The 22,832-nt window shown below is 39.2% G+C and overlaps 1 protein-coding gene across 1 annotated transcript; it reads right to left on the bottom strand.

Moving 5' to 3' along the window:
* Window positions 1–15,558: 15,558 nt before the first annotated feature.
* Window positions 15,559–20,396, bottom strand: LOC5570059 (vacuolar protein sorting-associated protein 33A). Its single transcript, XM_001658842.2, has 4 exons — window positions 20,112–20,396; window positions 19,834–20,047; window positions 19,594–19,765; window positions 15,559–16,932 (listed from the first exon to the last, which is right to left on the bottom strand). Exons 1-4 carry the CDS (start codon window positions 20,211–20,213, stop codon window positions 15,621–15,623), a joined length of 1,800 nt encoding a protein of 599 aa, XP_001658892.1. The 5' UTR covers window positions 20,214–20,396; the 3' UTR covers window positions 15,559–15,620.
* Between the last annotated feature and the right edge of the window lie 2,436 nt (window positions 20,397–22,832).

Raw genomic sequence — 22,832 nt, 5'->3', positions numbered from 1 at the left:
AACCGTCATCGCTGTTTTGTCACCGACCGACGATCGATTTCACGCTTCTGATAGTTATATTCAGAAGTCGTTATTAGTAGTGGAACTTCTGCGAACCGTTTTAGTCAGCCACCTTACTTCCCGTCCAAATCTGGAAAACTGAGCCTTATTCCCCCTGAAAGGTCTCAACGGTCGGGCAACCCTAATCTTGGTGGATAGTCTCCCTCGGGAGTGGCGCTTAAGCTATCCCACTTAATAAAGAGGGAAGTCCAGGAGGCTGACCGTTACACCCTTTGTCACGTTTTCTGTATGAGTCTTCCAAAAAATTTGTAAGGCTTGTCACGCTTGGCTTGACCCCCTCCCCCCCATTGGAGCGTGACGTAATTTGTGCATGATCGCTTTCACACATCTTTAGGCAAAACACTTCACTACCGTTATATGTATGAATGATTCATGTTCTTTTGACCTTGCATTATTCATACGTGTAGGGGAAGTCTAGTGTAGAAACAAAACTTAAAGAACCTTCTGGTCAAAGATGTTGCGTTGCCTACTTCCCAAACTCCAAAAGCCCCGCTGTATTATGGAAGGTGTGAGTTTTTAAACTTATGCTGGAGACTTGGCCCCTGACCCCCTTGTGCATCAATAAAATAAAATAAAATAAAAAGGCGTGAAAAACTGCGGAAATATTATAGCACACTCAGAACGATTTCCTACTAAATCCATCGTTCACTGCATCTGCACTTCTATTACGCTCTTGACGTTTTCCCGCTCTGTACTCTTGCAATCTGCGCATTCTGCCAGTGATTTGCTCTTGCACGTTGAGCAGGCTGCCTTTTCATCTTCCTCTGCTTATGTGTCTCCTTCCGTCGTTCATTCCTTCTTTCCTTCTTGCTTTCTTCTCCTCATGAATTCCCTCGGCGTCGAAGGTTGTCACCAGTACCGGTTGGGGAGACGTCTGCACTGATGGTGTTCCGACTACCGGCGAGTATCGCAGGAAAGATTTTCGTTTTCTTTCTTTGTCAGGCTGACTCGAGTGCCGAGGTCGGTCAAACGATTCCGGTTGGGGATTGATTTCCGGTTCATTAGCGCCCCGACGACGACCCGATGCCAGACACTGCTGTGTGACGCTTGATTCACTGCTCTTCCCGCCAGTTTCTCTGCAAGATAGACGTTATCTCCACCACCATATCGTTCGCCAGATTCCAAAGGTTACACACAAACAAATTTTGTTGTATAATCTACCGAATCCAGGGTAGAATTAAGAACTGCACCAACGATTTTCAACCGACTACAAAAATCTGTTAAGTTTACTATAATCTGGTGAAAATCACTGAGCAGTGCAGTAAATTTGACTATGTCCATAGTAGCATCCACTACAAAGCATTGTATTTCAATCCGTGACACCCACCGTACAACACAGTGTGGTCAAAAGTATGATGCTAAGCTTCTCAAATCAAGAATGTTTCTATTCAAAAATACTACAACTCTGGTTAAATCAACAGAAGAAATTTTCTTGTGTAGTGATGTTGACTATGTTTTGGTAGAGTTAACTGATTAATGTAGTCGGTCGAAAATCGTTGCTGCAGTTCTTAATTTTACCATGGATTCAGTAGTTTCTACAATAAAATTCATTTCAGTGTAGGATCGCTTACCATTTTGCTTATTGAAGTCCTGTCCAAAAGCAGCCGCCGCCGCGCTTCGTTCCATGTTGTCGAACCTTGGGCAATCGAAGACAACATGTTTTGACGTTTCCTCCTTCTGGTTGTCCTACGTTAGGCGGAAACACGAAAGGCGGAATCACATAAGGCAGAATTAACAAAAGGCGAAAAGTCACAAAAGGTGGAAATTCGAAAGGCGGAATCTCAAAAGGCTGAAACACGAAAAGCAGAATTACATAAGGCTAATTAAAATTAGGCGGACTTTTTGAACCAGCAGTGCAAACGGCCGGCCTAATTTATTATTATTTTTTTTTTGTTTTTGAATGATTACTTTGTGTCTCCAATGAATCTTAATAAATTTGTACAGGTTGACGTTGGCTTCGTATACGTGATGTAGGTAGCACGTCCCCGGTAAGGTAGCATACGGAATTCATTATCCACCACGAAAAATGGAGAAAGAAGAGGAAACGAACGTTATTTTCGGCAACCGACCTGGCAACGAAATAAGGACTATGATTGGAAACTCGGTACCTCGGTACGTCAGGACCTTAAATAAACCTGGACGAGTGAGCCTTTTGGCTCGTGAATTGCGAAAAGTTGGCGTGTGCGTGGCTGCTATTCAGGAAGTGCGTTGGCTAAGATCTGGAGAACGTGAATTCGGAGCGGTAGACCCCATCGCTAACACCGCTTTCAAATACAACATCTACCACAGCGGTGGCGATTAAGCTGAACACGGAGTCATAGTGATCGGGAAGCAGATGAAGCGCGTTATTAGGTTAAAGCCGATCAACGAGCGGATCTGCGTATTGAGGATTCGGGGCAAGTTCTTCAACTACAGCCTGATCAACGTATATGGGTTCATTCAAATATTACGTAACGCAAAATTTGTCAATTTCAGACCTCCTCCCACCCCCACGTGACAGCTTTTGTATGGAAATTTTTAAATTTTTGTATGGACCGTAACACTATGTTAGACCCCCTCCCTCCCCATAAGGCGTTACGTAATATTTGAACGGTCCCTATGCACCGACTAACTACAAACCCGATGACGTGAAGGACGCGTTTTACAATTGTCTCGACAAGACCTATGGAGAATGCCCAAAACACGACGTGAAAATTGTCATCGGCGACGCTAATGCGCAGGTCGGAAAAGAGGACTTCTTCCGCCCTATCATTGGTAAAGAGAGCCTTCACTATGTTACCAACGACAACGGCCTACGTTTAGTGAAATTTACTGCCACCAGGGGGATGGCCATCAGTAGCACTTACTTTGTACGCAAGGATATCCGCAAGCACACCTGGAAACACCCAAATAGCGAACTTTGCAACCAAATCGACCATGTTCTAGTAGACGGCCGACATTTTTCCGATGTCATCGATGTTAGAACCACAGACAAACAGACGTAACACTTAGAACAAACCTTAATCAAAATCATAGTCACGAAGACATGTACGCCCAATGCTATAATCGGTGTGTTTGGCCGACGGGCCAACAGATGGCGGTAGTGTGTAAACGTCAAACACGAACAAAAACGATACGAGCGCTGCGGGTGGCGGATCGGCCACCTACCATATTTTTGAATCGTCCGTTAAAAAAGTAGAAGCATTAACCTAAGAATGCTAATGTCGCTACTGTTCGTGTTACCAACATCTAGTTTGCCACGCGCTGACAGCCTGAGTACCGGGTCTCAAAGTGTCAAATCAATTTTAACAACCAAAACAAATCATTGGCATTTAACAAACAGTGAAAACACATAACTGAAGGTATAAAAAATTAAAATTAGTTTTGTGATAACAGCGCCATTAGCGTTCTATTACTAATATTTCTATTGTTAAAAAGGTGTTCGATGGACAACGATGAGAGTGTGACGTCTGTTTGTCTGTGTTAGAACTTTCAGGGGTCCTAATATCGACTCAGACCACTATCTCGTTGTAAGCAAAATTCGAGCGCGATTTTTAATCGTTTCGAGTTCTAGACATCGACAATCGTTGCGTTTCAATATCCAACGCCTGTCAGCAAATGGTGTAGCAGCGGACTACCATCAAAAGCTCGACGAGCGGATTAGCGAAATCGACGAAAGCGTCAACCTCAGCGATCTGTGGGAGTCAGTCCACGGAGCGGTGAGCACAGTAGCGCGAGAAGTGGTAGGTACTGCTCAACGGAGACCAAAGAACGGTTAGTTCGACGAGGAGTGCCAGAGAACGACGAACGAGAAGAACTTGGCTAGAAGCCGGATGTTGGTGTCTGGTACCGGTCAGAGCAGAGAGCGGTACACGGAGAAATATTTTTACCTAACTTTTGAGTTTACTTTACCTAAAGTTAAGTATATCAATTATAGTTTCAATCCAAAATCTCTCGGTTTTCTCTTTCTCCCACACGAATGTTGTCAAAAATAGAGAGAGCTGCATCTACCCAATGGGGGTACTTTGGCCCAATAAGCCAAATTTGGGTAAATGCAACTTTTCTTACGTTTGGGTCGAAAGAACTCAATTTTGCGTTAAATCAACCCAAAATTGAGTATATTTTTCTAATGGAATCAAAGCCAAACTACCTAGTGGGGACCTTGGAAATTTAGCCAAAATTGAGTTATTGGGCTCAACTACGGAATTGCGTTGAAACAACCCAAAATTGAGTTGAATTCCGTCTCCGTGTACAATGAAGCAAGGGCAGCCGAAAACGGATCCATCGCAGAAAGAAAAAGGAGCATGAAGAGGCAGTAATTGCTCAGGCGCAAGAAGCTATGGAACAGAACAACATGCGACGGTTCTACGAGTCCGTAAATGGTGTGCGGAGAAAAACCCGCCATGTGCAACGACCGCGAAGGAAACTTGCCGACGGTTAAAACAATGGTGGCCGCCAGGTGGAAAGAGTACTTCGAGTCATTGTTGAACGGAGATAATGGAAGTGGATCTGGTAGCAGAATTCAAATCGATGGCGATGGACAGGCTGTGGAACTTCCAACGTTAGATGAGGTAAAAAAAGCTATCAATGGGCTGAAGCGCAACAAGGCTGCTGGGAAAGACGAGCTCCTGGCCGAACTTCACAAACACGGAAGTGAGCAGCTGTACGAACTCCTTCACAGTATCATATCGAGGATATGGGAGGAAGAACAAATGCCTACTAGTTGGTTGAAATGTCTCATTTCCCCTCTGTACAAGAAAGGGCATCGACTGGAGTGCGCCAATTACCGAGGGATAACACTCCTTAATTCGGCGTACAAAATCTGTTCAACAGATTGAGACCGTATGAGGAGTCCTTTGTCGGCGAATACCAAGCTGGTTTTCGAGAGGGGCCGATCAACGACAGATCAAATGTTTACCCTGCGTCAAATCCTAGATAAATTCCGGGAGTACAACTGCAGACTCATCATCTGTTTGTAGATTTGAAAGCTGCGTACGATTCAGTGAAGAGAAACGAGTTGTTGCAAATTATGTCCGAACATGGCTTTCCGGCGAAGCTGATTAGACTGATTCGTGCAACGCTTGATGGATCGAAATCAAGTGTGTGGCTGGTGGACTAGATTTCGTCATCGTTCGTAACCTTAGATGGATTGAAACAGGGTGACGCTCTTTCTAACTTGCTGTTTAACATAACGCTCGAAGGTGCTATCAGGAGAGCCGGTGTGCAGAGAAGCGGTACCATTATCACACGTTCTCATATGCTCCTTGGCTTTGCATTGGTGTATCTTGGAACACTAGTGACATGCGATAATGATGTTACCCGCGAGGTGAAAAGACGTATTGCAGATGCGAGTCGGGCTTTCTACGGGCTCCGTAACGAGCTGAAGTCCCGTAGCCTGCAAACGAAAACAAAACTCGCGTTATACAAAACACTGATCCTTCCGGTTGTCCTATACGGCCATGAATCATGGACATTGAAGGAAGTCGACCGTAAAGTGCTGCGAACAATACTCGGCGGTAAACTAGACAACGGCATCTGGCGGCGTCGCATGAATCACGAGTTGTACCAAGTGTATCCAGCTTTTTACGCTAGCTATAAAACAACGGGGGGTAATTTGACTTTGACATGATTTGCCTACAGATTTTCTGGTTTGGTCTTAGTAGGCAATCATTTTAGATTGTTGATTGAAATGTCAATAATTTTCACTGGATTTGTTTTGCAGCTGCGTGTTTTTTTTTGTATTACAATATCAACCCCATTTTTCATAAAACTGTATTCTTGTCATTTTAGGCATCAGTCGATTACAATTAGAATAATGGAAAGCGTTGCTGGACCAAACTTATGGACATAAACAATCGTTCAATTTTTAATCATTGCCTTCAATATACTGAGAACCATAGACAGCAAACATGACGAAACCCTGGCGGGTTCGGCCGTTGGATTTTTTAAACCTTCCCTAAAACTTTGCGGAGACAGGGAAAAAATTAGAACATGCATTGAATGCACATCATAAGTCTACGCAAAGTGTTCTGATATGTTCAAATATTGATTATCTTCAAAGACTATGTCGTTAATGAACAATGGAATACATGGTATTAAATTACTTCTATCATTACCGACTATGGGGCTGACCGGAGAATTAGCTTTTTTCAATCCTAGTTCAGCATTAGTGAAGGAAGTCCATGTGTTGGAACCGTATCAGTTGCCGTTTGAGATATTTTATCAAGTGAAATTATGGCTTGAGCTCTACAAAGGTACAAATTTGTTCAAATGAAACCATTTATTTTTTATGACTTGAACAATCGTCGTAGTTAGTAATCAATTATTGACCAGATCCGCTGTCAAGCGCACTATGTCCAACGTTAGGTCGACGTATACATTTGGAAAAAAATCGGTTTCCGCGTGCCGATGGTTCCGGACTCTGGTGACGCGCTAACTTATTTATAAAATTAATAGGCGCCAATCTCTCTGATGAATGAAGTCCTCTGATGCCTGCTTATGACAAACCTAAAATGACAAATCATTAGTAATAAACATAAAATTAGATAACAGTGAAAAGATTTCCATATCCTGCAACAAAGATATTTTTGACAATTCTTTTATATCAACATGAAAAAAGTCAACATCGCAAAGTTTGCTTTGATCTTTCCATAAAAATATTATAGTGTAGACAAGACAAGTCAAAAGGGGGTGATTTAAAGTTTATAGCGAGCTAGCGTAAAAAGCTGGATAAAGAGGTAGATATTGTCAAGCGCATAAAACACGGCAGGCTGCGTTGGGCTGGTCACGTTGCCCGTATGCCGGAAGAACGACAAGCAAAGATAATATTCAACAGAGAACCCGGACGAGGCCGCCGAATTCGTGGCAGGCCGCGCACACGATGGCTTTTTGCGGTTGAGGAGGACTTAAGGGCACTTAACGTTCAGGGCGACTGGAAGCGATTGGCCCAGGACAATAGAAATATTAGTAGTAGAACGCTAGAAGCGTTGTTCTCACAAAATTGATTTTAATAATTATTACCTTAAATTATGGATTTTCATTGTTTGTTCAATACCATGTTGTTGTTTTGGTTTTGAAAATTAATCTGACACTTTGAGGCCCGGTACTCACGCTGTCAGTTCGTGGCAAACTAGATGTTGGTAACACGAACAGCAGCGACATTAGCATTCTTAGGTTAATGCTTCTACTCCCAGGACCGAGCCCAGTGGAGAAGACTCATCCATTCGGCGCAGATTCATTTTAGCGAATTGTAGCCCATCAAGTATCAAGTAAGTATCACTATTTTGAAACAAATCTTAAAAATGTCTTTTTTTATGGATGGCCTCTTAAGTATTTTTTTTTAATCAAAATGATCTCTTTAGTCAATTTTGTCCTTTTCTGCTTTGCTATGAATCTAGATGCAAAATTTTAGAGGATGCATAGGAACAGTAGAAGCATTAACCTAAGAATGCTAATGTCGCTGCTGTTCGTGTTACTAACATCTAAGGGCCGTTGTTAATTGTACCACGATTTTCTGGTGAGTTGCAAGCTTGGTGACAATGATGATGTCGCGCTACACGATGATTGTTCATCTGCAACAACCAGACAGCTCACCAATCCACCTCGAGGTGGATCGTGCTGAGTTGTTGAGCTGAAGGAGAGCGAAAGAAGGAAGGCAAAAGTCTGTTTTGACAGCTTTGCAAAAAGCGCGCGCGCACGGAAAGAGCGCCAGTTCGGCTCGATTTGTAATGATCGGTTATTATTATTATTATTATTATTATTATTATTATTATTGTAGATTCGGTCAATCATTAGAAAATGCAATTCGCCGAAGTTGGATTTTTCTCGAAAACTATGCGAGATACCTTACTTCGGATGTATTATTATTCCGCTATTGGATATTCTATGATTTGGATGATCGATGTAAAAGTTTGTTTTAGAAGTAGTTCCACTTATTTTGCAACACGTCGAAGTTATAATTAGTACATAAACAAAAGGGGAAGAACGTTTATTTTTTTTTTTCCTTGTCTGTAGAGCCTTTTACCCACTGCGTCCAATAATTAGGAATATTGTGGTATGACCCATATTTAATTTTGTGCTCATCAAATATCCTCTCACAATTGAGATGTGGTGGACAATGGTTGATGGAGCACGTTAAGAACGTTTATGCTGGTTGTGCATTACGAAAAAATCTCTTAACTCAAAGCAATGCTCGTTGTTGGTTCTTGTAGAAGGATCAACATGTTCGGCGAATTTTTTTTTTAAATATCGAATAACACCACATGCAATTGAACAAGTATGTGATTACAATAGACTTTTGATATTTTCAATTCTGAACCACCGCAAAAAAAATATCTGGAATCAAAATTCTTCTGAGAGGAGAGGATGATGTGGTGGAGGCTCATTCTAATTAATATTGTCGTTCAATTATGGGGATAAATTAAAATTGTTATTGTTCTATACATACTTATTTATTATAATTACTTGCAAATATCAATATCAGCACAATTCAAGTATTTATATATCAAATAACAAACATAGATATGGTCGGTGTTCAGACATACTGAACCAAGTGTTGTTTAAATTGAATAAGAAAAATGTGCCCCAAACATGTGAAACATCAAAATATCATATATGTTTTCTGTAATAATGGAACTTATCTATTTGATGATACATTTGTATCAAAATAACATGGAAGATTCAAAATTGATGGAGTTCTTTACGTATCCTTAGAGCTCCAAAATTCATCTAGTGTGGTCTGTCTAAATACCGACCATATGATCCTCTTAAACTCATGAGAATGGTATTTTACTCTTTGAACTGTTATTTAATTTGGATGTGCTTAAAAGAATTATAAATTAAATTTACTATTGATGTTACGAGCTGTGTCTGCAGTGAAACTTAATGCTACACAAGAAATATATTTGAATCAAAGTATTTTTATGTATAAATCATACGAGAAAAAAAAATTATTCCAGAAACTACTCTAGAAATCTTTGGGAGCTTCTCCCGGGATTTTTCCTTAAATCACTCATTAATCCTTCAAATCCTCGCTGGGATTGTTCTGAAAATCTTGAGATTATTTCTGAATTTTTTTCCAGATATCGCTTTGGGATTAATCCAAAAAAAAAACATTACCATCCCGGTTTTGCTTCTGAGATTCTTTTCGATATCCCTTTGCGATTCTTCTGGATATATTTTTGGATTTTTTTTTGCAGAACTCTGTATGTGATTTTGCGTGTATCTCCTTAAGGATTACTTTTGGAATCCAGGAAATTATTTTTTTTTAATTCTTGAAAATTGTTTTGGAAATACTATGGAAGATTTTATCAAAAAACCTGATGCAATTCTTTTGGATATTTTGAGAGGATTTTATAAAAAAATGTACTACTCTACTAGAAATTCTTCGAAAATTCCTCCGAAAATAACTCTAGATTTTTTTCCGGAAACATTGCTGTGTGCGTTTGAAACGCAAACTTCAAATGCGGGAACACCAAATGCGGTAAGATTTTTCACAAGGAAGGCGAAGTCAAAATTTCATTTTCTTTGCTAGGTTGGCGGTGATTTGGATCATGGTTGCTAAGTATCCTTTGATTCTTTAATGAATGTTCGAATCCTCTGAGCAGAATCTCAAATAGAGAAACTTTAAAGTAGATGGAGTACCGTGTACCTTTTAATTCCGCTCCTAAATGCTTATCTTTGACAGATACGCGTATTTCGACTACCACTTGCAGTCTTCTTCAGTGTCAGTTACTCGTATCCACTAGTGGATACGAGTAACTGACACTGAAGAAGACTGCAAGTGGTAGTCGAAATACGCGTATCTGTCAAAGATAAGCATTTAGGAGCGGAATTAAAAGGTACACGGTACTCCATCTACTTTAAAGATCCTTTGATTGCTTTGTGTTACCGCATTTGATGCTCAGTTAGCCAAGGTTTGCACGTCAAACGCAAACAGCAATACTTCTGGTATTCTTCCGGAAATCATATGAGATGCATCTGAAACTCTTCTAGAAATTCCACTGAGATTTTTACGTCAATATCTTTGAAATTATTCTGGGACTCTTCCAAAAATACTGTTGGAATTTTTTCGGATATCTTTCTATTCTTTCGAAAAACCTTCTGGCATTCTTTCGAAAATCTTTCTGAGGATCCTTCAAATCCTTCCTGCTAGATTTTTTGAAGATTCATGCAGAAATTCTTCAGGGATTACCTCTAGGATCCAGGAGCATCCTGATTTTTTCATAAAACTCTCTATTCTTTCGAGTATCTCCCTAGCATTCTTTCGGATTTTTTTCTGAGATACCCCCAGATTACTTTCTGTTATCCTGCTGGAAGACTTCAAAATATCTTTCAAAGATGCTTCCAGAAATTTTGCAGGAAAATCGTAAATCGTTCTGGCATTTTTTCAGAGATTCCATTGAAATTCTTTGAATTCTTGAAAATATCCTTCTGATTTTTTTTTCTGGGAATTGCTTTGGGATTATAGAAGAATTTCCGGAAGAACTCCAGGTCGATTTACAGCAGAATCACTTCTGCATGAAGGATTTTCGAAAATATATAAAACAATCCCATGAGAATTCTACATCCAAATTACAGTGTTATTCAAAAGAATCCCAGAAGTTATTTCGCAAAAATCCCTGAAAGATTTGAAGGAAATTCACAGACGTCCAGAAGATTTCATGAATATTTTCCAGAATAATTGCGATGTCCAGAAGAACTGCAGAAAGTTTCACTGAATAATTTCAAAAGGAATTTACAGAACCAGTTGAAAGTAACTTTTAGAAGATTCTCAGAAAAATAAATCGGTAATCAAAGTAATCGAAAAAATCTCATAACTTCAAGCAATGCTCGTTGGTTCATGTCGAAGGATCAACATGCTTAACTAATCTTATTTTAAATATTGAATGACACCACATGCAATTAAACTAGTATGTGAATACAATTCTGAATCACCGCAAAAAAATATTGAGAATCAAAATGCTTCTGAGAGGGATGATGTGGTGGATGCACATTCTAATTAAAATTGTCATTCAATTATAAATAATTACTTGTAATGGGAAGTATGCACTTCAACAGAAAAGTAACCGTGGCAAATTTCTTGCAAGAAATGCTCAAGAAGAGCATTTTTCTTTTATCGCAGTACGCAGTTGAAAAGAAATGTCAATTGAAATGGAGCTCACTGTAGAAAATTTCTTGACCATTTCTTGAGCAGAATTTTTTAATTTTCTTGAGCTGTTCAACATATTGCAATTTAAGTGAAAATTTTCCGTTTTACTGTTCAACGAAAAGCTACCGCAGTTGTCACATGACTGATTTGCATTGGTAAATCATCAGTAGGCTTCAATGACACCTTGGAAACCGTCTTGATGATTGTTGTTTGTTTCTATTTTCCATAGAGTTTTCTCTTTCAAGCATACTATGATTGAATTGTTTGCTTCAATGATAGAATGAATTCAAAGTTTGCGGTAGAACTTTGACAGCTGCGGTAGAACTCTGCGGCTACCGCAAACGGAAATTTTTCTTAACAACCGTAATACCTAGCTTAAATATTGATACAGCATATAAAAAAACATTGGTCCAGAAATTACTCTAGAATTATTCTTCCTTAAATCACATATGAATCCTTCAAAACCTCTCTGGGATTGTTCTGGAAATCTTGAGATTATTTCTTTTTTTTTGTAAGTTCTTCTGGAAATCACAGAATACTTCCAGATATCGCTTTTGGATTGATCTAAGAAAAATCGTTAGCATTCCGGTACTATTTTTGAGATTCTTTCGGATATGTGATTCTTCTGGACATCTTATTGGAATTTTTGCAGAAATCTGTATGTGAATTTTCGTTTATCTCCTCAAGGATTACTTTTGATATCCTGGAAATTAAATTCTTTCGGAAATTCAATGGAAGATTCTACCAAAAATTCTGATGCAATTCTTCTGGATATTTTTAGAGGATTTTGCTAAAAAATGTACTACGACTCTAATAGAAATTCTTCGAGAATTCTTTCGAAAATAATTCTGGCTTTTTTCCAGAAATACTTCTGGGATTATTATGAGAATACCTCTGGTATTCTTCCGGAAATCACCTGAGATGCTTTCGGAATCCTTTTAGAATACTTTCGAGGATGCTTACGAAAATCTTTCTGAAATTATTCTAGAAAAGCCACTGAGATTTTTACGTCAATATTCTTGAAATTTGTGGGGACTTTTCCAAAAATCCTGTAGGAAATCTTCCGGATATCTTTCTGCATTCTTTCGGAAAGTCTTCTGGGATTCTTTCGAAAATCTTTCTGAGGATCCTTCAAATCGTTCTGTTGAGGATTCTTGCAGAAATTCTTCCCGAATCACCTCTAGGATCTGGGAGCATCCTGATTTTGTCAAGAAAACTCTGTTATTCTTTAGAAATTCTTCGAAATACCCCCAGATTTCTTTCTGCTGGAGGGCTTCAAAACATCTTTCAAAGATTCTTCCAGAAATTTTACTGGAATCTTTCAAGAAATTCTGCTGGAATTCTTCCGTAAAACCTGCCGAGATTCATCCGTTAACACGACTGGAACTCTGCTTGAATGATAAGCATTCAAGAATTCTACTGGAAGTTTTCGTGAGATTCAACCGTAAATTGTTCTTGTATTTTTCCAGAAATGACATTGAGATTCTTAGGGAAAAATATCCAGGATTCTTAAAAATATCCTTCTGAAAATTCCTCTGGAAATTGCTTTGGAATTAAAGGAGGATTTCCGGATTTGGGATTCGGTCGATTTACAGAAGAACCACAGAGAAACCACTAAAATATTATCAGGGAGATTTCTAAAGGAATTATTTTAAGGATTCTCGTATATAAATATCTGAAATAATCTCAAGAGAGTTTCGAATGGATTTTGAATGTGTTTTACAGTGATATCCAAAAGAATCCCAGAAGTTATTTCGCAAGAATCCCTGAAAGATTCAAAGAAAAGTCACAGACATCCAGAAGATTTCATGAATATTTTCCATAATAATTACGATGTCCAGAAGAGCACCAGAAAGATTTACGGAATAATTTCAAATGGAATTTCCAGAACCATTTAAAAGTCACTTCCAAAAGATGCTCAGAAAAAGAAACTAGTAATCAAAGAATCTCATAGGTATTTTCTTTAAAGTCCTAGTGGCTGTCCGGTAGTTTTCTTGGAGGATTTCCATTTGAACTCAAGAAGGATTTTCAGAAAATTCCGCCAAGGATTTAAGAAAATTTCAAAGGAAAATAACTGATAAATCACGAGAAAAATCAAAAACACTTCCTTATGAATTTCCAGAAGGTACATCTGATGGTGAAGAATCACGAAGAAATTTTTGGAAAAATTCTGGATATAAAAAATTATCTCAGGCAGAAACAATAAAATCAATAGCAATAAATCTGTAAGAATATAAGAAGGATTTCTGTAAAAATATAAGGAGGATTTCCAAACAATTACAGAGGAATTTTCGGATGATTTCCATAAATAAAGATTTAAAAAAATCCCCGGCATCTGGAAGCTTCTTAGCAGGATTTTCGGAAGTATTCCACAGGGATTTCTGGGAGAATTCCATTGGGATTTACAAAAGAATTCCAGAGGAATTTCCGAAAGAAAGTGAAGTGAAATAATAGATTTTTTTTATTATAGTCTCAGGCGTCTTTCCGAGAGTATTTCAGAATAATAGGTATAATCTAAGACATTTTTCGGAAAGAATCTCAGAGGGATTTTTGAAGAACTTTTAAAGAGTTTCACGGAAGAAATACTGAAGGATTACGAGGAAAATATCAGAATTTAAATAATAATTTCGATTGGATTTCCAGAAGAAATCCCGAGAAATTTTGTGAGAATCCCCGAACCCAGATTTTTAAAATAGATTCCATTACACTGGAAAGCAATCATTAAATCATTTTCGGCAGAATTCCAGAATTTATGGCAAAATTCCAAAATTTTACAGCAGAATCCTGAAAGGATTTCCATAATAACCCAAGATGGGTTTCTGGGATAATCCAATAGGAAGTCCCAAGGAGGTTATTGGAAAAATCAGAGCGATCAAAGAAATAACTACATATAATAATTTCAGAAGGGTTTCTGAAAGAATCTCAGTGGATTTTCAAAATGTCCTCTAGGACCACAACTAATATATACTAATATATACAACTCAATACTTAATTATAAATTGCGTTGAGCTGATTGTACGCCATCCAGTTTGGGGCGGATTGACGGTATCGAAGTGGATTAAAAACAATTATAACAATTATTGGAGAACGTGTGGCAAATAAATATGAACTGCGCAGAATACATCAGTCCGATTTACCATTGCTGCACACTTCTAAAAGCATTTTATTTTTATTAAAACGTTTGATAATAGTAGAACGACAATGATCATCAGTTGATTTTCCGCTACTGTTTTTTTTTTTAATCACAATTGTTATTTCTTTCCGTGCACGCGCTCGGGAAATGAATCTGGCCATGGTGCAACAACCGCGCTACATTCGATGAATCCTATGCGACAAAAATTGTCGGCGCTATCCGTCAAATTCGCTCACCAAAGCTATTTTGGTGACTTTAACATCACAGCTTATCATTCCATGCCGTTGAATGATGCGCCTGCCGAAGATTTTGTTTATGATTTCCCTGTGGGCGATAGTAGTTACAGAGGAAGCATTTGAAGATGGCTACACAGAAAGCTTTCGAATGGAATAACAACCAGCATTTATCTTGAAAATAAACTATTTGATGCACTATATTTAATTTTACTGCTTTTTTAAATACACATAAACTACGATGTTACATTTCAGAAGCTACATAAGTACCGTAAGGACGCCATTCACCGCTCATTTAACAGTATTTCAACACATTAAATTCTGTCAAAAATAGGTTTTTCGATATTTTTCGCAACTTTTTGCGCTAGACGCAAGATAAAACATTTGTTTTTGTAGGAAAGAAGTTGGAATGTGAACAACGCATAATGGTACCGAATGACATGTATGCCAATGATACATGTGTAGGGCGCCATTCACCGCTCATCCTAAGTATGAGGCGCTATATACACAACTAGTTGGAATTAATTTACTTTCATTAGCTGGTTGTTATCTTTTAACTATAGTACAACAACACATTAAAGCGTGGCAGCTATGAAGCATTTTTGGATCTGCCATAATAAAATTATTGTTCAACTCATCTTTACCGCCTTAAACAGCTTAAAATTATTTCTAATAAATAGTATATAAAATGAAATCATATGTATTTCATTCTGATACAATCCATTCTGGTATACTAATACATGTTGATGACTTTTATTGCGAAAATTTGTTCAGATTTTTCAAAATAATTCGATGAGCGGTGAATGGCGTCCTTACGGTAGATTTGTTTCAATTTCTCCGCAATCATCTAATATGACAGTTATGTCGGTACTTTCAATATGAGACGCACATGATTTGGTATTTTTTCACATTTTGCTCATACAAAGCGAACATGATTTCAGAAAGTTCAAAAGAAATGGGCAGTACAGTACAATGAATGGATTATAACTAAATAAGACACAACCTTTAGTTTAGAAATGGAATATATTGAGAATCACTTAACAATAATAACGGTTTCATAAGTTTATCAGTACTTTTCGATAAATGCATCCAAGAAACTATTCTTATTGATCAGCTTCGTGGTGCACACGAGAAATTCCACATTGTTCTCGTCCTGCTGCGTGAGAAAACGCAGCGCGGAAATCTCGGCAAACGTGCATCCACCGATGAAGAACACCACAATGACCCGGGGAATGTCCGACTGGGAAATCTCCGACGTGAACGATCCTCGCCGACTGGTGAGCGCTGTTGTCGGTTGGTAGTCTTCGAAAGTTGGCCCCGGGAGGATTTCGGTCAGGATTTGCCAACCGTTCGGCTTCAGATGTTGCTCAACGATACGTATGGATAGCGGAGCATAAACGCTGTGGACGTACGTGATGTCCTTTGGGGACACTTCCTCGGGATGTTCGGCGGTGAGGTTCAGTGTTTTCCGGAGAACGGCGTATGTTCTGGTTCCTGTTTGTGATTTTAGCAAGCCAGCTTTCTCAAGGTTTCCGATTGTAAGTAGAACTTGCAGGCCGTACACTTGTACGAGCTCTCGCTTGTAATAGTCCAGTACTTTGGGCTTTAAGCCGGAACCTGCTATGGATTGCATGCACATGAGACGAAGGACATTTCGTAGGGGGGCTTGCTTTGCTATAAGATCTTCAATGAAAGGATTCGGTTTGTCCACGTCAGAGCACATCATAAATTCTTGCTCGCATCCGAGTTCATCTAGGAAGCTATCCGACGAAATGACGTCCTTAACTAGTTCCGCAATTTTTGTATGGGTGGCTAGAGATTGCTCGTTCGCTTTGATGTGCGGTAAGCTTTCTACGAATTTCTTCAACTCTTGAATGGATTTCTCTCCGTGATTTTCGTTCGCTCTCAAGCGGATCGATTTGGCCAGTCGTGAAAGCACAGCTCCCACGGCATTAAAGTGCTTATCCCGAAGCTCTGCATAAAGCTGTTCCTTGGAGTTCAATATGAACTGGCTTTTCTCGGTGTTCTTTTCCATGGAGAATCCTTCTCCGGAATTGAACTTTTCGGACGGAAGATTAACCGTTGTGTTGTTGATGCCGAATATTTCGTCGATCAGACCTTCGTAGGTGAGTTGTGTCGCGAGGACACTCATCAGGTCAGTTGAGCGATCGAGGATGATCATTTGATCGACTACCCCTTTGTCGATATTGGGTACGGCCTGCTCTTCGCTCATCATAGTTTTGGTGAGCTCCCACACACGTTGGGCACAACTGCCAATGCCATAGACCTTGGGAATGCGACCGTAAAGCTTTTGCAACGCCATGAGGGCGCAGGCAGATTGATGCAAACAGGAAGTATCGCGATCCAGATACAAGTCCCTGAAAGAAAAAGATGATTATCAGTCATTTGACAAACATTTTTGTGATTACGAATCCATAAAGCTCCCCAGAAAACCATTTCCTCAAAAACATTATCTATATATCGCATTCCTGAGATTAACAATCCCCAGAATGCACCATTACCTAGAAAACTTGGCGATCAAATGTGAAAGTTTTGCAAATTCAAATGGATATTTACACTTCCCTGCTTTAAATTGCCAACTTCTTATCAGTTAAATGATTGTGGTGAATTTTCTTCCAAAGTTATCACAAGTCACTTCGACTTGAATGCGCTAATCATCATTCTAGGACAGCGCCATTTTCGCATTTTAGCTTTGCGTTAGATCACCAATACCTACATCCAAGTATGAAAAATTGTTTAAAATATCTAAAGCTTCGTTCTGATTTATATCCTTGGATGTTTAGTTGTTAAAATTACAAAAATGTCCTCTACAATAAAAAATAAGGCAGAGTTTAAAATCATTGAAGAACCAAAAGAATTACTCATTAGGGGAATTCCCTCAGGAACTGTAAAGTTTGCAAAAGAAACTCTTTGCAATAACATTTTGAATTATAGTAGGAATTGTATGACTTCTTGTAGGAATGTTAGAAGAATATCTCAGTAGAAGAAAATGGAAAATTCTAGCAAGAATATATGAATATATTCAATACCAGTACCTATATACTTCTCTGAAAGAACTTCTGGAGTAACTCTCGATGTCTAAAGAATATTAGAAGAAATTCCAGGCAAAATCATCTGAACTGAATTACTAAATTAATTTAAATATTACTCAGAGTTCTGGGATGAATCTTGAAAGAATACGTTGTAAGAACTCGTGGCAGAATCTCAGAATATCTTTAAGAATAATCCCTAGAGGAACGCATAGAGCCATTTGGAGTAGTTTATCATAGGGTAAAGCTTTGTTGTTATTTTCAGATGATTCAACATGCGGTAGCATATGCGATATTTTTCTAATGCATATGGAAGGGGAAAAGGGAAAGGACCTCTGTAAAAAAATGGATGCTCAGCTTGCTGGGAAATGTTTTTGCAATCCAAGTAGCAATCGGCTATTCTGGTCATTCCATCCATGCTGGGTGGCAATGCCTGTTGCATAGCAAACAACCCAACAAGGTCGTAGTAAGCTGCGACCCATATTCAAATTGTTGTTCCTCTTTCAATTTTGCACATCGTGCAGTATAGTCGCATTTAAATGAAGCTGCTTAATTGTTCTCGAAGTATCCGCGTTTTTCAATTCCGAGTTTCGGTAACGAAATCCCAATAGGTTATGGGCACCACACAGAAAGAGCTGGCGCACGGAATTCCGCAGTTCCGCGGGAATGGAAGCAAGTTCCAGAATTGGAGTTACCGGTGAAGCTTTTCATCGAAGCAGCTGGCGTGTCAGTGGTTCTCACCGGGGAAGCCCCGGAAGTAGAAGCTGATCGAGCGAAGTTCGTGGAAATGGACCGGAAGGCGAAATCACTGTTGGTGAGTTTTATTTCCGACGAGTGCTTGGAAGTCGTTCGGGAAAAGGCAACCGCAAAAGAAATGTGGGAGAGTCTGGAGGCAACGTACGCGAAAAAGTCCGTGGCCAGCTAGACGTTGATAAGAAAGCATCTGGCACGGCTCCGGATGAAAGAAGGCAACAGTATGCGGAGTCATCTGGTGGAATTCGATGGGCTTGTACGAAAGCTCAAAACGGCCGGTGCAACCCTAGCGGAAGGGGATCTGGTGTCTCAGCTTTTCCTGACGCTACCGGACTCGTACGACCCGTTGGTGACGGCGCTGGAAAACGCAAGCGAAGAGGATTTAACGCTCGATTTGGTGAAGCAACGGCTATTGGCTGAGGAGTCAAAACGGTCGGATCGACAAGAAGATGCCAGCGAAGACAAGCCGGCCGCATTTTCCGGAAGCAGTCAACGCAAATTTGATGGTAAGTGCCACAAATGTGGCATGCGTGGTCACATGAAAAAAGATTGCAAGCAACGTGGTCAAGACGATGGGCATAGCAACGGTGCACGTGGTAACGACCATAGCAACGGGCGTGGAAAACGCGAAGCCAACTGCGTTAAAAGAAGCGCGGTGAGCTTCATGGCGGACGCATCATCAAAACGTGACGTGACGAACACTGTGGCGTTCAAATTGGACTCTGGCTGCAGCGATCATTTGGTGAGTCCCCAATAGAAATAAAAATGGCAAAGAACTGCGAATCAAAAAGGTCGAAGCATATAGATGGCATCATTTTGTTCGCGATCATATTTCCAACGGCAGTGTGAAGATTGAATATGTACAAACCGAAGATCAACTAGCTGACCTTTTTACTAAGCCGATGGATGTCAGTCGATTGGGACAACTTGGACGTCGTCTCGGAATAGCGGATTGAGAGGGGGTGTAATCCAAGTAGCAATCGGCTATTCTGGTCATTCCATCCATGCTAGGTGGCAATGCCTGTTGCATAGCAACCAACCCAACAAGGTCGTGGTTATCTGCGACCCATATTCAAATTGTTGTTCCTCTTTCAATTTTGCACATCGTGCAGTATAGTCGCATTTAAATGAAGCTGCTTAATTGTTCTCGAAGTATCCGCGTTTTTCAATTCCGAGTTTCGGTAACGAAATCCCAATAGTTTTTTTTTGCTGGATGTGTTACAGAATCCTGCTAACCTGTAGGCGTCCTTAAGCTCCATCGACAGCAGATCGTTATCGAATGGGAAAAAGTCACATTTAAACTCCCCGATGTGCGCCAGGCTCCCCAGAACGCCCTTCACTTGGAGTCGCTTTTCACATAGGAACGATTTCTTGGGAACAAAGTACAGGTAGTATTCCTTCCGTGATACTGAAAATTAGAAGTTATATTTAAAAAAAATGCAGCATATGGATGTCATATTTATAGTAGAATCCTACTTTTCTTTTTGCGCTCCTCCTCATGGATGTTATTTGCAATATAATCCATCAGCGTTTGATTAGGTCTAGTGATGAAGATGATGTTCTTGACATCAATATCGGTCCAAGGTTCCGGCCGGAGAGCGTACATCTTCGTAACATGATGTTCCTTGAGAAAGGTGTACCGGGCCACCAGTCCCACCGGTCCACCCAGAGATTCATCCCAAACGATGGCCTAAAGCAGAATTCGGATGTAATTAGGTACGTCTCACTTTATTATTGAATCTGCTTCCACTTACCTTAGTTCCTTCGCAGCGATCTAGAATTTCAACGAGTTCGCGTACTGCAGCTTCCTGCAGTAGTTGCACGTTTGCTCGCCCACCAGTTAAATGATTGAACATTGTAAGTCGTGTATTTCAAGCAAATTTACCCCAATTACAACTTTTTTGAGGTGGAATGCAGCGATGAATCACAAAAATTGATTTGTTTTGGTTTTTGATAAGAGGTTTGTTGTGACAGCAGAAGAAGAACGCCCACATTGGGCTTACTTGGCGTGCCACCCATTTTGCAGCAGCAGCTAAGCATAAAATCGTGAACGTGCCCTGATGTGTTTCGATGGCGCAGGGTGGCCAGACCCTGGGAGGGAGGCACAGATAAATACTACACACAAAATATGAAACAACACTTTTCCAAACTGCAAGATAACTCCAGCTCATCAACGACAATCAAGGCAGGGTTGAGGAAAATCGCTGGTTTTCTTTTGATATGTGCATCTTCGATCTTTCCGGACAAACATAAGAGAATGGCCAAAGTGTTCTGTGCATTTTATTTTTATTTTTATTGGAATAGAGTAAAACGATGCGTGTTTCAATACTTTATATTCAATTAAAGCAAAAGGTGCCATTATGGCATTGCTATTGGATGTGTAGAAAATGATTTTCGACCGATTGTTATCAACTTTGATGAAATGCAAAATTATGTTTTGTTGAATTACACGCTTTTATCGTGTTTGTCCACTCTTTAAGATCCGGGCTCACAGTGACAGTTCGTGACAGCAAAATCTCGGATCACTTTGACGGACATAAATTTTGTATTGGTTTCTCCCTCCCAGGCCAGACCTATCGATTTCTGTCCACCGACTCACATGACTGCACTATGGGGGATCAGTCATAAATAGTCATAAATAGAAAAATTTTGTTTCCTAAATCATTGGGGTTTATTCATAAATTTCATACCATCACGAGGGCATCCACCCACCCCCTTCAGCGTTATGAAATTTGTGAATGGGCCCTTTCAGGTTATTTTCTACTTATTACTAACAACATTTTTAAGGTAAATCCAAAATTAAAAGATGCTACTTGCTTTAGTTTCTGAGATATACAGTATCAAAGTCAACAATATATGCAAAATTTACACTTCCCGGGGAAAAAAAATTTTTTTTTTTCAAAGGTTCTAGCACAGACAAACAGACGTAACACTCGAATTATTTTCATCGTGTAGTAGAATAGCGCTCAATTCTAATATTTTGTAGTTGGCCGACGGGCCACTCGTGGTTGGCCAAACACAGCGGTTTTAGCATTGGGCGTTAATGTTCGCGAGACTATGTTTTGAATTGATAATTGTTCTAGCAGTTACGTCTGTTTGTCTGTGGTTCTAGAGTCTATGAATGGAGAGTTGCGCGAAGACTGAAACCAAGTCTACCTATTGAACCCAAGGGTGGAGGGCGGCTGTCAAATGGGAGTAAAATTGGAAAGCCGCCAACCTAAGTCCAGAACCAGTTTTAAGGTTTAACGCGAAAAAGTAAAAAATATTATTCGCAAGATTACAGGTAATTAATGCGCTTGAAAGATATTGTTTGCAAGCAATTATTTTCTATGTGCTACTGCAGTGCATTGTTGGCAATTTAATCAGCAAATTCTGCTAAATTCCCAAAATGAATGTTTTCGAGAAAATTGATTACGCCTTCACCATTGTTTGGTCGTAATTTTGTATGGTTGTTTACATTTTAGAACCAGCGACATGTTGGGGTAGCAGTAATGAGCCGCCAGTACCACCCTTGATTGAACCGTCATTGACACCTACATAAGCATGCACGGTGAAAAAATCAAATGACAAGAAAATGAAAAATTATAAAACTTTCAAAGTTGCAATTTGTTGTAAGATTTATCTGCGGGACATGTTTGTAGAAGTTTCAAGCTTGATTTCAATCTAAACAGAAGTGTGGGGAAATGCGAGGAAAAAAAGTTCTTGACTATCAAAGTTCAAATTTGGCATTATTTTCTAAAATTTTCATTTTATTTCTTTTTATTATTTTTTCTATTTGTGATATGACATTATTTTAATAGTACAGCAGAAAGCTTATGCAAAAAACTTAATGAGAACGTATTTAGATGAAAGCCATTGATGAAAAATGTAATTGTTTAATGAACTTAAAAAAAGGTTTTTTTTCACCAAAAAGTGTACATTTTGCATCCATTTTTGACTTTGATACTGTATATCTCAGAAACTAAAGCAAGTAGCAGTTTCAAGTTTTGGATTTATCTTAATAATGTTGTTAGTAATAAGTAGAAAATAACCTGAAATTTAATAGTGCGATGAAACGATGACTATACCGATATTCCAGATTTCCTATCGATTTTTTTCTAATTTAATAAACCGTATCTCTGAAAGTATTCCAAATTTAAGTAATTCAAAGCTTCAAACTTTCTGTTTTATGGATTTAGATATAGAAATCCTTCAGAATCAGGAATATTTCCTTCTTTTCGCATAGGTGAAAGGAAACGATAAGGCTGCATAATCGATGTCATGTATGTGACAGGGAACTACCCAAGTAACATTAATAGTTAAATAACAGTTTATTCTGTGGACAGCGCTTGAGAGTGTTTTGTTTAACTATTATTCAGCAAAAATGTTTGTTGAGTATGGATTCCTCTGGGAAATTATCCAGAGATTCGCATAGGGATCGGACCGATGTTTTCATTGAGAACACTTCTAGGGACTTCTTCAAGAATGTTTTGGGG

The sequence above is a fragment of the Aedes aegypti genome, chromosome 3 (genome assembly GCF_002204515.2).
Source record: "Aedes aegypti strain LVP_AGWG chromosome 3, AaegL5.0 Primary Assembly, whole genome shotgun sequence".
NCBI lineage: Eukaryota > Metazoa > Arthropoda > Insecta > Diptera > Culicidae > Aedes > Aedes aegypti.
The sequence above is the reverse complement of the archived record's forward strand: the minus strand, read 5'-3'. Positions and strand labels throughout refer to the sequence as shown.